The sequence below is a fragment of the Sminthopsis crassicaudata genome, chromosome 1, assembly GCF_048593235.1.
Source record: "Sminthopsis crassicaudata isolate SCR6 chromosome 1, ASM4859323v1, whole genome shotgun sequence".
NCBI classification, from domain to species: domain Eukaryota; kingdom Metazoa; phylum Chordata; class Mammalia; order Dasyuromorphia; family Dasyuridae; genus Sminthopsis; species Sminthopsis crassicaudata.
Window position 1 is genome coordinate 178,979,076 of NC_133617.1, and position 15,609 is coordinate 178,994,684.

Below are 15,609 nucleotides of genomic sequence, written 5' to 3' on the forward strand. Positions count from 1 at the left end.
GTGAGTTGCCGCTAGAATTGTTTTCTTTTATCATCAGCTTTTCCTTAAACGGAGACTTCCTGTAGGATAATCATCCTAGCCCAGCCCGATTCTCCAGACACTCTCAGTGCTATTGATTACTCTGCTGCAATGTCCTGGCTCACGCTGAGTTCCATTTGGAGGGAACAGGGACGAGAGGGGGGCGGGGGCGGGGGAGGGGAAGGAAGAAGGAAGGAAGGGAGGGAGGGCCGGAGAGAGGGAGGTAGAGTGAACCAGCAGCTGAGAGAGCCGGAGCAGGAAACAGGAGACCGCGAGCCGCCGGGCGTGCGCTCTGCAGAAGCCGGTTCTAAAAACAGCCCTCTCCTAATAAAGCGATGGGGCGGCCGGCCTCCCTGTAATACTCGCCGGCTGCAGACCGTCAGCCCCAGCAGCCCCGAAAGCTTGGCAGCAGCTGACCCCGCCGCGCAGCCACCCAGCGTCGCCCTTGCCCCTACAGCAAGAAGGGGACTACTCTCTCCCAGGCCAAAAAGGGAGAGTCTGGCAGAGAGAAAGCGAGAGGAACCCTCCCTGCAGCTGCCACAAGATGCCCCGCGTAGATGCAGACCTCAAGCTGGACTTTAAGGATGTTTTGCTCAGACCTAAGCGCAGCAGCCTCAAAAGCCGAGCCGAGGTGGGGGCCGAGCCTGACGCCGCGTGATGGTTGTGTGCTTTGAGTTCCTCTTTCTCTCCCTTTCCTCGGTACCTAACGTCGGAGTTCTGTAACATTGTTTTCCTTGATGGGATGCCTGAATTAATGCTGTGTGATTTTTTTCCCCGGCCAGATGTGGTCAAGGTCAGCTGTTCCCTTGCCAGAGCAGGAGAATGTCTTCCCGGCAGAGATAAAAGGAAAAGGGAGAATGAAGAGTTCTTCTTTCCTAAGGCCGGGACTGGGCATTGGGGAATGGGGGGATGTGAGGCAGATAGAAGGCAAATTGAGAAATGGCCCTGCCACGAGGGAGCAGAACTGTCTGTCCGGATACCTTTGGACCGGGCTTTTTTGTAGGGGTTTGTGTGTGTATTGGGGATGGGGGAGGGGAGGGGACACAAAACACTTCTGGGTTTTTGCTGCTCTTAGTATTGAGGGTTTTTGTTGACTTTTCATTCGTGAGTCCCTGGAGTTTTCTGACTTTGCAAATGTAGCTCCAGATACATTCGGATTGTCTGTGGAGCTGGTGGGCTTGGTAGGGGGCCCTTTCTTCTGGGGTGGGATGGGGAGATACATTTCCATTCTAAATATAACACTAAGGAATTGGGCAAGCCTACTGTCCCAGCCAGAACCTAAGTGTGGGAGAAAAATGGTGGGGATGGGGAGGAAAGATCCCAGCAGGTGGTTGTGCTTTTTGTCTTTTCTTCTTGGAATGAAATAAAAGCCTTCTTAGCAGGTGGCATCCTGCATTGTAAATGGCTTCAGGGGAAAGAAATTGAAGGGGATGAATGGTTGGCAAGATAACCTGGTGAGGGAGGGGAGAGGTCAAGGTATGGACAGCTTAACTGCTTCCTTGTGCATATTGCTGTTGGTATAGCCTTGTTTTGGTGACTGTAGTAGCTTAGGAAACTGGACACCATCACCGAGCCTAGAGACATAGAAGTAAACAGAGCAAGCCAGAACCAAGTTACTGCCGCATACAGTTTTAAAAACAGGAGCCCAAATACCTGAGGCAAGAACATGTGCCTGTCTACCCTGGTACCGGGCTTAGCTTGACTTCTTGGTGGTACCTGGTACTGCCAACCAGGGTGTCTTGTCCTAGCCGAATAAGGGCAGCTTTGTGCTTTTGCCCAGGAACCACAAGTAAAGTCACCTTTGTGGAGTACAGGGCTAGCTGGTTGGCTGGGGTGCGGTGCAGTGTGGTACAGGAAGAGGCTGGTGTAGAATTAACTCTCACTGCTCTAGCTGGCAGAAGCTTAGTGCCCTTCCTTCCTGTACCCTTCCATGGAGCCAGGGATGGCACATACTTTGTACTAAGCAGGACTAGTAGCGGCTTGCAAGATAGGATTTCAGGGCCCCAGGAAAATGTCCCTCTCCACCTTCTGTGCTCCCTAGGCCATTGGGGAAAAAAAAAAAAAAAAAAAAAAGCTTCATCCATGTCCTGGCTGATTCCTCTAAGTGACAAAATTTTTTGCATTTCACCACCGGAGATAAGGATCAAAGTGAACCTGTGGATAGGAGAGGTAATACCATTCTTCTGAAAGGCCATTCATTACGTATTCAGGAGCCTGTTACATGCAGATATTGGGGTGAAGATAACTGTAAAAAAGAGATAGTAATGGTAGCGCCGAAGGTAGCACTGAGGGGTATTGGTAGAAACTAGAGAAAAACAGTTTATTAAACAATAAACTTTCTGGGAACTGCCCCAGATGATGGGGCAGGAGGCATTGTGACAAGTCAGGGCACAGGGAACAGAGAATCATCTGGCTTGGTCAGGTACTCTCAGGCTTCTGACTGGGTTGGGGCCCCCTGGGGAAATTGTAGAACAAATTCCAAGTGTGATTACTAGAAAATAACATTGTTGCCTGTTCACAAAATCCTAAACGGAGCACATGACTGGGCCTCTTAGGTTTTTTTTTTTTTTTTTTTTTTTTTTTTTTTTTTGCTATGTAAGGGTCAATGCATATATATATATATACATATATATATATATTTAATTTTATTTATTTATAATTTTTTGACAGTATATATGCATGAGTAATTTTTTTATAACATCCCTTGTATTCATTTTTCCAAATTATCCCCTCCCTCCCTCCACTCCCTCCCCCCCCATGACAGGCAATCCCATACATATTACATGTGTTACAATATAACCTAGATACAATATATGTGTGTAAATCCCATTTTCTTGTTGCACATTAAGTATTAGATTCCGAAGGTATAAGTAACCTGGGTAGATAGACAGTAGTGCTAACAATTTACATTTACTTCCCAGTGTTCCTTCTCTGGGTGTAGTTGTTTCTGTCCATCATTGATGAACTGGAAGTGAGTTGGATCTTCTTTATGTTGAAGATTTCCACTTCCATCAGAATACATCCTCATACAGTATTGTTGTTGAAGTGTATAGTGATCTTCTGGTTCTGTTCATTTCACTCAGCATCAGTTGATGTAAGTCTCTCCAAGCCTCTCTGTATTCCTCCTGCTGGTCATTTCTTACAGAGCAATAATATTCCATAACCTTTATATACCATAATTTACCCAACCATTCTCCAATTGATGGACATCCATTCATCTTGACTGGGCCTCTTAGTGCCTAGACAGACCTGTTGTTTGGTGATATTCCTCCTACCCTTGTCTTGTCCTTGACTTCCCAATAAGAATATTACTGAGGCATCAGTACAGTTGAATCACAGAAATTCAGAAGTGGGAAGGACCAACAGCCTCTAGTTGTACAAACCTGATGTAGAATCATCTAGTCTTATTTGGAAAGCCTTAGTAAGGATCACAGGATGATAGGCTTACAGAGGTTAGATGATATCCAACATCACATAGATGGTAGGTAAGTAGTTGAGCAAAAATTTGAACCTATTCCTTCTGGGTTCTTTCTCAGTCCCCTTTCTACCAGGTAATAATGACTACTTCCTAAGGCAACCCATTTCATTTTTAGAAGGTACTAGTGATAAGGATGTTTTTCCTTCTGTTAAGCCTGAATTTTACTCTTTGCATTAAAAAAATTAGATAAATAAAGCACCTATTAAATGCTTACTGAATGCCAACATTTTGCTTAGTTTTGGGGATGCAAATACCTATAAAATTCCCAAATGAGTCCTTACTCTCATAGAGCTTACATTTTAATAGAGGAAACAAAAAACATAAATGGGGAGCTGGACAGGGAGAAGTAGAAACCTTTTGAAGGATGAATTGAACAGACTATTGCAAGTGAATAGTGAAAAGAGTAGTGCAGCTAAACTTCTCTCAAGAAATGGTGATTCCTGCCTGGGACTCACCTGTTTGGAGGACAGGCCTCAGACTTGGACAGCTGCAAAGATTCCTTAGAGATAAATTAGTCCATTTTACAGGTGAGAAAACAGGAAAGTAGGTGACTACCTACTTGGCATGCCCATGACCACCAGTTCTGTCTTCTGGGATGAAACAAGAAACCTTCCCTCTTCTACATGTATCCAGATGCTGCTGCTCAGTGAGAGTGTCTCCATTTCATTCATGCCCTGGGTTCTTTCTAAATTTTAAATTCTATCCTACATTTTTTACTTTGATCTTGCTTTCCATCTGGTCTTTGGAGTGCAGTGATAATTACTGATGTATTATCCCTGATGTGATTTAGGAAATCTGTAATTCTATAAGGCTTGAAACAAAGTGACCAGCCCCCTTACACCACAGTAGCCTGGGGGTAAGAGTACTCTCCTTTAATGGGTAGCAAACCTGGGTGTTATATCTTAATTTTTACTGGTCTAAAGGCCTTTATGACCACATCATAGTCCCTTGGAGAACTTAATTTTCATCCCAGCATTGGTCTAGGGTTGCTCCTTATTTAACTAGTGCAAGTCACTTAAATTCTTTATTTTCCTCTTCTGTAAAACGTGGGGGACAGACTAGATGACATGTAAGGTCTCTTTACCTTTATCTATGCTGCTGTAATCTATTCTGGGATAGACTTCAACATAGAGCTCTGATAACAACAAAAATAACAATAACTAATATTAATATAGTGCTTACTAAGTGCCAGATAACAGACAAATGTTTTGTAATCATCATTTCATTTGATCCTTATGATGATCCTGTGAAGTAGGTGGTATTATTTTCATTTTAGAGGTAAAGAAACTAAGGTGCACAGCATCTGAGGCTGGATTTGTACTCCAGGCTTCCTTACTCAAAGCTCATCACTGTATCCACAGGGCCCCCTAGTTACCAGGCAGGGGTGTGTGCTGGATTGTTAAATTTAGTTTTAGATTTTTAGTGAGAATGCACAAAAATATTAGTAATCCAAATTAAACTGAAAAGTGTATCTTGCCTAAATTTGTTTCCATAGAGAGGGTTGTTGAATATTTACAAGCATATTACCAGATGATCTTGGCCAGGTCTGTGTCTGTAATCCTTAGTGTCCTAATCTCTGTAATGAGAGTTGGACCATACAACTATTGGCAGCTTTAAAATCCTATGATCTTTTAAACTTCTACTGGACTTCAGAACTGCTAGAGATGCCTTCTGAATCTTGGAAACTGAGGGTCATAACTTCTCAAGGGGTCTCTCTGATCTGATACTGTCACTTAACATATACTGTCTTAGGCCAGAGTCTTATTCAAAGATCCAGATTAGATAGGAGCTCCGACTTCATCTCTAGCTGGGGAGCCTGGCACAGGGCTCTTTGAATAAACATTTGTCTTCTCATTGACCTTAAGGTGGTGAGTTGATTAATTTATATTCCTGATTAAGGGGTCAAAAGCAGGCTTAATAGCTGGAATGTGAAACATGGGTGTTATGTGCCTTGTGGATCTGCTCCAACCAGAGGCCAACCACTTCATATTAAATGTCAGCAGTTTCTTAAATGCCACTGATGTTTTAGAAATAAATTCTTTCACTGTTCATCTCCATATATTTAATAATAATAATAATAATAGTTAGCATGTATATGCTGCTTTGAGATTTGCAAAGCATTTTACAAATATGATTTTGTTTTAACTTCATGAGAGCCCTGGAAGGTGACTGCCCTTATTATCCCCATTCTACAGATGAGGAAACTGAGGTACAGAAGTTGAATGATTAGCTAGCAAGTCCCTAAGGCTGGATTTGAACTCAAGTCTTCCTTGTTCAAATACAATACTTTATTCACATTTATAAATGGCTTAAACATTGCAAGACACTATTGATGCATTATCAGATTTGATCCTTACAACTAACTACCTAACAAGGCATGTGCTGCAGGTTTTATATATATGTATATTATTATTATTATAACTTTTTATTGACAACATCTGCATGGGTAATTTTTTACATTACCCCTTGCACTCATTTCTGTTCCGACTTTTCCCTTCCCTCCCTCCACCCCCTCTCCTAGATGGCAGACAGTCTTATACATGTTAAATATGTTATAGTATATCCAGATACAATATATGTAGAAAGTGTGCGGAATTGTACAGATCTCTTGTTGCACAAGAAGAATTGGATTCAGAAGGTAAAAATAACCTGGGAAGAAAAACAAAAATGCAAACAGTTCACACTCATTTCCCAGTGTTCCTTCTCTGGGTGTAGTTGATTCTGTTCATCCTTTTCTTTTTCCTCTTCCCTTCCCTTCCCCTTCCCCTTTCCTTTTCCCTTTCCCTTCCTTTTTTCCTTTCCTTCTCTCCTTTCTCTCTCCCTCTTTCCCTTTCTTTCTCCCACTCTCCTTCCCTTCCTCTCTTTCTCTTTCCCTCCCTCTCTTCTTTCCTTTCTTCTTTTTCTTTTTTTTTTTTTTACAAGCCAATTGGGATTAAGTGATTTGCCTGCTATTAAGTGGTAAGTATCTGAGGCTATATTTGAATTCAGTGACTTCAGGGTCAATGTGCTATCCACTGTATTACCTAGCTGCCTCTTTGGCCAGATTTTGAAGTCAATTTATCCTAATTCCAATTCTGGTAACCTACCCAGTACTCTGCTTTAGAATGAAGATTAATGACATATATCTAGATCTATATCTATATATAAAGGAATAGTTCCCCAAGAAATAAAGAATTCACTTTACATAAAGGTCTAGAGATTATCAGGACTTGTGTTTTCTTTCCACAGCTAGTTCTGGTTTTTATATGTTGCTAATAGTTTTTGGATTGCCAGGGCAATAACTAGAGTGTACAACATGAATTAAACTATGTGCATCTTGAAAATTCAACTCTAGAGGCTGTTAGGTGACACAGTGAATCTTTATTTATCAGCCCCGGAGGCAGGAGGCCTCAAATATTTGACATGTACTAGCTGAATGACCCTGGGTAAGTTATTTAACCCTGATTGCTTCACTTAAAAAAAAAAGAAAAAGAAAGGAAGGAAGAAAGCTATAAAAAAGAGAAGAAAAAGTGTAACTGCAAATTTAGTTTTTGAAATGCTAATTATTTAGGCCAAGACAACCAAATGACCAAACCGTTCTCTGTCCTGATTATGGCTAATCTACTCATTAGATATAATCATTGTATTTCAGAAATATTTTCTTCATCGAAGTAGAACCAGGATTGAGGGTGAGGAAATAAGTTGCCATGTGCTTATGCAGTTATGGCATCTTATTTCTTTTCAATGATTTTTTTGCTATTTTTAACATATTGGTGTGTGTTACATGTAGCATTATTCATTGTGAAAAAGAAGTTTCTTCACATGAAGAAACCAGGCATGTGGCTAGAATGGACACCATTTAAAAAACTCTTCATTCTAATAATAAAGCCCAAATAATTTCAGTGGTGAGACTGCTATCTACATAGTAAGATAGTCTCTCATTTAAGTGAATCTCTCTTTTTCCCTGAACAGATTTTGGTTACAGAAATAAATAGTCACTATATGCAAAAAACACTGGTCTTGACTTTCATTGAGAGATTATTGGTCCAATCTAGTCCACAATTTTTTCTGAGTAGTATGCTTGAAATATGAAATTATTTTCAAATGAAAGGAAGAGGTCAGGGAAAGGACAAAATCTCTAAATATGTATTACTAAAAATGAACACTTGCCAATCAATTGGGCTGTGGGGAACTGAGTTATGGATATAAATGTGATGGAATGCTATTGTGCTAAAAGAAATGATAAAGGAGGTGGTATCATTAAACTTGAAAGGACTTGTGTGAAGTGATGCAAAATGAAATGAGCAGAAACAGGAGAAATAATTAATAATAAAAGCAATATTGTAAAGATGATTGGCAGTAAATATTTAGTAACTCTGATTAACATAATGATCCATCACTATTCCAGAGGACTCATGATGAAAAATACAATTCACCTCCAGATAAAGTATGGACTTAGCACATAGATTGAAGAATATATATTTTTTATCATTATTTCTTTTCCTTAGGTTTTTGTTGTTGTTTTGTTTTATTTTGGAGGGTTTTACTGGAGTTGGTTAATGTTGGAAATATGTTTTTGTTCAACTTTATATGTATAATAGGTATTATATTTCTTGCCTTTTCAATGGATTTGGGAGAGTATGAAGGGAAGGAGATAATTTGGAACTGAAAATAAAAAGAAAAAAATTAAAAATAAATGAAAATGAAAGCTCTTGATTTTATTAAGAGCTATGGGATTAGTTTAGACTTAGTTCCAAAGTACTTTAAAAGCAACAGAACCAGGGAAGCTAGGTGACACAGTGAATAGAGTCTTTGGGACCTGAATTCAAATCTGGTCTCAGATACTTTACACTTACTGGTTGTGTGACCTTGGGCCAGTCACTTGATCCCAATTGCCTCAAAAAAAAAAAAAAAAAAAAAGCAGCAATAGCACCAACCCTTCATTTATTCCACCATTTCACCCGTGGTATGTTTTATCATGGCATCTATGTGTCATTTGAGAAGAGCTACAAATGTTCAGTTTATTGGACAGGTGTATGTTGGGTTTTGCAAGTGTTTGGCTGATTTGGGTGCTGATAAACATATAATAACTGGCTTTCCAAAAACAAAACAAAACCCAAATCAAAACCAAACAAAAAGCTCATGCTCAGCTAAACACAAATTTTATATGTATTATTAATATTTCCTCCATTCCTTAAGTCTATAAATCAATAAAACAATCAATCAAGCCCTGGCTTGATTGCCTTCCAAGATATAAATGCTTATACAACAAATTTAAGTTTGCCCTCGTGAGCAGATTTGAGATGTCTCCAGTGTTCTCTTGGTTTGACCCCAACTCACTGCTCTTGATCAAGATACTACTGTGTCTATCATATTAGATGTTTCTGATCTTGGGATTAGATAGTGGCTGCCTAATCATGTGATCTCAGAATTCCAAAAGAAGTAATGTCCCTCTTCTTTAACAACTTGAAATCCAGAAGGATGAATATGAATATAAGCATTCAGATCTCTGACTCTAATAGACCAACCACAGCTTTATAAAATAAATTCTTGAGTAAAAAAAAGATGAAGAACTAGAAAAATAAAGGGTAGATTATTTGGAGATAATGCAACAGTAATTAAAATGTCTGGTTCTGGGTGGGGTTAGATAAGAAGGAAGTGATTTTGAAATTGAACCAGTTTCAAAAGAGGCTTGGCAAAGAAGTTGGTGGGGAGAATTTTGGTGCAGAATGGTTTGGGCAATGTACAAAGTGGGCAAGGGTGACAGAACTAAAAAGTAGGATTAGATTTGGGAAGTTAGGAAAAGAAAGGCTTATTAGCAAAAGGTCTGATTATGAGCTTTATTTTGTGGCAGAACATTATTTTTGATCTTTATGAGTCTTGCAAAGAAATAATTGTAACAGACCTATTTCACAGAGATTTCAGCATTTAAACTAGATGTAATCCATTACCTTTTGTTCTTGGTAATATACAAAAAAACAGCTTTTATTACTTTGTGGAAAATAAATCTAACATCAGAATGGATTCACTGAGCCATATTCTTCATTTATTTTCTGCGTCCACCCCTCCAACTCTATCTTCACTAAATCCCTATGTTTTGAACAAGTCACATGGGAAAGTCAGAAGAAGACATGGAGAAAGAACTTAACCTTTTCATTTTTCCCAATAGGTAGATCTTAAATGCAGCTTCACATTTCGCAACTCCAAGCAGACCTACTCAGGAATCCCTGTCATTGTGTCTAATATGGATACAGTTGGTACTTTCGAGATGGCTGTGGTGATGACTCAGGTAACTTGTTGGGGAAGGAAGGATTTATCTCTCTTTTCTCTATAGTTGGGAATTGGAAAACTGCCCTTTGGATGTTTGCAAAGTGAAATAAGTTCCAATTAGTGCTTCATCAGTCAGCTGTGGATGCAGCAGTGATAGGAGGAAAAAAAACAAGGATTTAGCTTATTTCATTAGGAGAAATAGAGCAGTTCCATTGTCCATAATGATTCTTCAGCTCAACTCCTGGTCAGGAACTTAAGTGAGATGAACTCTTCACTTGTGACAATCAAATAATAGGAACCATAGATTAGCATCCTTTCTTTCCCTACCCATGTGTTATAAAAACTAGAGAGCTTGAAATATTAAGAAACTCAGTTGTTTAGTTGATGCTAGAGAGAAGAGTTATGATGTCAAGATTTAAAACCTTCACTTTAAATAAATCTATCTGTAAAAACAAAAACACATTTTGATAGTGATAGAAGGCTATCTCTTCTGGTGTTGTGGATTTTTTTGTTTTATATTGAACTTGAAATAAGAATTTAAGATAAAAGACAGACTTGTTACCCCACCCCACCCTTTTCCAGAAAAGTATAAGTTATCATCGTTCTGAATTAGAATAGTTATATACTCTTTGAAAAACTTGTCTTTTACTTCTTTGGCTTCCAGCTGTACAACACAGTTCTTTGCACGTAGTTGGTCCTTGATAAATGCTCCCTTGAGAGCAATGATATTGCATGTGATGATTGTGAATCTATTTTGGTAGCCAAAAAAAAAAAAAAAAAAAAAAAAAAAAAGGAGGGAAAAAATATTTGGCTTAAATAAAATGAGTTTTTCCTATGAACGTAGCTAATATAGTCACAGGACTTACTGAGACTTATTTTAATGATTAGAATGAAATTTTTTTGAATAATTTCCATACTTAGCAAATGAGTTGGAATCATATCATAAAAGTCATATACTTGGCCCTAGAAGTCATTGAACATAATCTTCTTCCTATTGTCCTGGATAGGTGGTTATCTATCTTATAATTTAATGTCTCCAGCAAGTAGGGTATTTTTTAATGTCTCATAAAGTCAAGTCAACAAGCATTTATTATATACCTGCAATGTGTTGGGCATATTGCTAAGCTCTGGGAATACAAAGAAAAGCAGAAAATAATTTTTATTTTCAAAGAGCTTCTTCAAGCCCCTTAATGCTTCAAGTTTTTCTCAACAAAAAAAGCGAGGTAAATAATTCAAGCATCATCATTATCATTATTCTTGTTAATAGTTAACATTTGTATGGCACCTATTATGTGCCAAGAATTGTGCTAAACACTTTACAATTACTATCTCATTTGATTCTCACAAAACCCTTAGGAGATAAAGTACTATTATAATCCCCATTTTACATTTAAGGAAACGAGGAAAACAGAAGTTGAATGACTTGCCCAATTAGTAATTATCTGAGATTAGATTTGAGAGCCTGATGCTCTCCACCTAGCTTATCATTTCTATTTTACAGATGAGGAATTGGGCCATTCTAATTTTGGATATCTCATTGGTAGGATATTCTTTTCTATATTGACTTGAAATCTGTCTCCATATAACTTCTTTTCATTGATCTTGGTTTTCCCTATTGAAGCCCCAAACACTAAGTCTAATGATTTAAGGATTTTGTAGTCTAATACTCCAATACATATATAACCTAATAATAATTTTCCCTAAGTTCAGATTCAGTCAGCTCCAGTGGTTTCCTATTATCTTTAGGATACAAACTTTCTTTAGCTTTTAAAGCCATATACAATTTGACCCCAGTTTATCTTCCAGCTTTATTGGACATTATTTTCCCTTCTATACTCTGTGATCCAGTCAAACTGGCCCTATTTTTCTTCCTCACACATGACAAGCCATTTCTCATCTCCAATCTCTGTGTCTCTGTACTAGACATCCCTCCTGGAATGTGTTTCCTCCTTACCTTTGCCTCCCAGAGTCCCTCTCTTTCTTTAAAATGCAGCAAGCCTCCCAATTCAAACAACCTTTTATTTAGCTACTTTGTAATATTTGTATTTATTCCTTTTACATTTGTGCTGTTTATGTTTATATATGTGGTTTCTATATACTCCTTAAAAATAAAAAATTTCATTCTTTACTACTGTCTAGTATAGTGTCTACATAGGTGCTTAATAAATACTTGACTTATTAATCATGCCCTCTGGCAGTGCAAATTTTAACCCTTCTATACCTACCTATCCAATATGATCCTTCTAATCCATGTCTTTCAATTAATTTACTACTGGGGCTCTATCTTTTGTTCTGGGGGACTTTGTTGCATTCTCTTGATAAGAAGCAAGTAACTCTTTATTGTCATTCCCCATTCTTAAGATGTGAACAGTTTATCTCTTTTATTTGGGTGGGATCAGGGTCATATATTTCTTTTGACTATCTTTTATTCTATTTTAAGCAGTGTAATAATTTTTTTGGGGAGAAATATATTGGTGTGTCTCACATCAGATTTATGGGCTTCAATTATTCTTTTGATCTTCAGTTTCACTTATACAAAGATGGCAGTATTCTGTTTTGGTCATTTTAATTCAATAAACATTTATTAAAGCACCTACTTTGTCAGGCCCTTGAGCATCCAATCTAATCTGGTAGTCATGCAATATCACTGGAAGAATATTAATATTGAAAAGATGGGCCTTTGTTCTTGGAATGCCATTGGAGTTCCCCCTTCTTTTATACTTTTCTGTGCCCTCAAATTATGACCTCTAGGATAGATTTCTTTTTTTGGGGGGGATTTAATCTATTCTAATTGTTCTTCTCCATCTTTGTTTTCTTCAGTGCTGTTTCCACTTTAGAAGGTCTCTTGGCTTTTATAAAGCCCTTACTTATCACATCCCACTGCCTCAGGAACAACTCAACTATTCTAGGTTTAGCTTAGGTACAAGAGAGACCTTATTGAGAATCAGAATTGGAATAAGATACCAGCTAATGCTTTTTTTGGTGCAGCCTTAGCTGGACCACAGGCTTGGCTTAGAAACACAATGAAAGCTTCTCTTGACAGGGATGATTCTTTTGACCATTTAGAGAGATGACACGGAATCCTGAGCAGGGTATACAGAATCTCTAAGGACTTTCTCATCCCACTCATGGCAATGTCTTCCTGACCTCATTATAAACACTAATCTCCTTGCAAGCACTTCCCAATCAGGACAAAATTGCAAACATGGTTTTGTGAGTGTCATTACTTACCCAGACACCTTAGCTATCTGCTACCTCCTGGGAACATATTCAAAGCAAGGTACATGTGAGTGTCAGGAAAATGGATACTTTAAGGCTGTGAGATAATAACTACCATATGGCCTGAAGGAAAATGGGCTGACTTGGCTTCTAACCCTAATGATGTTGTTTTGTTTCCCAGCATGCCATGTTTACAGCAATTCATAAGCATTACACCCTGGAGGATTGGAAGCTGTTTGCCACAAATCACCCAGAATGCCTGGAGGTATGATCACATTATGATTATTGATCATTTGACTCATGTCAAGGTGTATTATGTTATATTGGGAAGAAAAAATACAACACTAGGTTTTCCAAGGTAGTCAGAGTAGAAAGAGAGAAGCATGATATTTTGAATGTAGTGTATGATTTTTTTAATACAGAAAGCTGGCTCAAGTGGAGTGTCATGTGTAATTCTAAGGATTTGAATTAGATGACTTCTGGCATCTCAATTTTGGGATTCTGGGATTCAGTTTTATGATTCTATGATCCCATCTCTAAGAGATCTTCCAAAGTAGACTCAATTAAGTGCTGCCTCCTGGGAAAATGAAAACCTAAAAATAGAAGAAACGAGATTGATTTTTTTTAAAAGGCATTGATGAAAGCAGAGGATGATAGGTATTGTTTCAAAGTAAGGAAAATCTGGTAGAGGTCACTAAGTTCTGTTTGATAAGATAGGGGTGTAAAAGAATTAAAAAGAGAGTAAAAAAGAGAGAGGAACAATAACTTTAGTACAAGGAAGCAGTGAAGCAGTGGAAAGAGCACTTCTTTTAAAATCAGAGGCTCTCAGTTCAAATCCTTCTTTTGATATTTAACTACCTGTGTGAGAATGAGTGAGTCACTTTGCTCCCTTGGCCCTCAGTTTAATCAACTGTGAAATGAAGAAATTGAGCTAGATTGCCTTTGGAATCCCTTTTATATTCCTGTGATTGTTCTTAATGAATATTTATTTTTTACTGACTGGGATCCAAAGACAGACTCTGTCATCAAAAAAGAGAACTGTTTTCAGATGATTTCTGACATTATGTGAAATTACTAGCAAACTCTTCAAAGAATAATTTTTTTTTTTTTTTTTAAGATTTAAGTAAGTAATACAGATTTTTGTATGAGAGAGAAAACTCCTTATCTTTTTTTCCCCCTTGGAAAACCTATTTTGAGTGCTAGTGTGTTATGGCAGAAACAACACTGGATTTTGGTGGTTTAATAAATAGAATGCTGTACCTGGAGTGTGGAAGACTCATCTTCCTGAGTTCAAATTGGTCTCAGATATGTGCTAGCTGTATAACTGGGCAATCATTTAATCCTGTTTGCCTTAGTTTCTTCATCTGTAAAAATGAGCTGGAGAAGGTAATGGCAAACCACTCCTTTTTCAAGGAGTGTCTTTTCCAAGAAAATCTCAAATGAGATCATAAAGAATTGGACAGGACTGAATAGCAACAACAAAAATTTGTAATAATACCCACAATATCTGCCTCTCAAACTAGTTGTGGATAACATGTATGAAAAGATTGTACATTTTAAAGTACCATAGAGATTTGCAAAAGAAAAACAACTTGAGTAGACAAAGAGAAACTGTCAGGGAATCTGTATGAGAAGGGGAATTAATATATTTACAGTATTAGTACAGAGACAATGGGGCTTAAGAAATCCAGTCATGTGCAATAGGGCCTACTTGAGTTTCCTACAGAAAATGGTTTTGCTTTCCCTTGGGCAATTAACAGTTTTGAATGAGAGGTTTGGGGAGTATAATCTCTGTTTTTACCCTAAAACTCCAAAGCAAATCCAATCTTAATATAACTTCTGAATATAAAAGCAGCAACTAGTTATATCTTTCAACAAAGAAAAAGTAAGCATGGTAAAAAAGCAGACATGGCCAGCTCTGCTTCTTTCTAATTCCTTCCTAAAGGTTTTTGTCAGTGTTTTCTGAGGTAATGCTAACAGAAAATTTATCATAGGTCACATAAGAGATGCTCTCCATACGACTAAAAAAGGGTCACTTTGTGACTGCCAAGTTCTGTTGCCTCTTACTGATTGCTGCTGTAAAGGTCACATGTAGTTCTTTGTTACCTGAGTCAGTACATTAATTACGCCTGGATTCTGTTTAATGAGAAGATAGTTCCCTAAGATAAAAGATTTCAGTGATTCTAACTCAGTAACCGAACAGCTGATATTTTGTTTTCATTTTACAACTTGCAAGTGATTAATGTCTATTTTCTCTCTTCCTTCCCTTTTGTCTTAAAACAACCTTTTGAGAAACCTGCTAATGGACAATTGATGTTTCCTCTCCCCCCATCTCCATTTCTGTAAATACAGTTTTGGACATTTCATTAATCAGAACTTCAACTTTTATTATGAATTCTGAAAATCTGATTTATTCTGCCCAGAGTCTAATTAGAAAGTGAAAATTTAAAAGCTCATGAGTCCCGAGGAAAATTAGTAACCTAAATTGATAGAATCTCAAGAGTTGCAAAAGAACTATTTAAACCAACCTGGACCTTTTCAAGAGTGCCTTTGATGATATATTCAATTAGTGGTCATCTAGTCTTTTCTTGAATTGAGACCTAAACTTATTATCTTCCCAAGAGAGCTCAGTCAGGGGATTATTA

General features: G+C 37.9%; 1 protein-coding gene across 1 annotated transcript in view; it reads left to right on the top strand.

Moving 5' to 3' along the window:
* Window positions 1-240: 240 nt before the first annotated feature.
* Window positions 241-15,609, top strand: part of GMPR (guanosine monophosphate reductase) — a 78,384-nt gene continuing 63,015 nt past the window's right edge. The window contains exons 1-3 of the mRNA XM_074272286.1: window positions 241-649; window positions 9,645-9,764; window positions 13,146-13,229. Of these exons, the coding sequence (XP_074128387.1) occupies window positions 563-649; window positions 9,645-9,764; window positions 13,146-13,229 (291 nt within the window). The 5' untranslated portion in view covers window positions 241-562. The remainder of the gene's footprint in view (window positions 650-9,644; window positions 9,765-13,145; window positions 13,230-15,609) is intronic.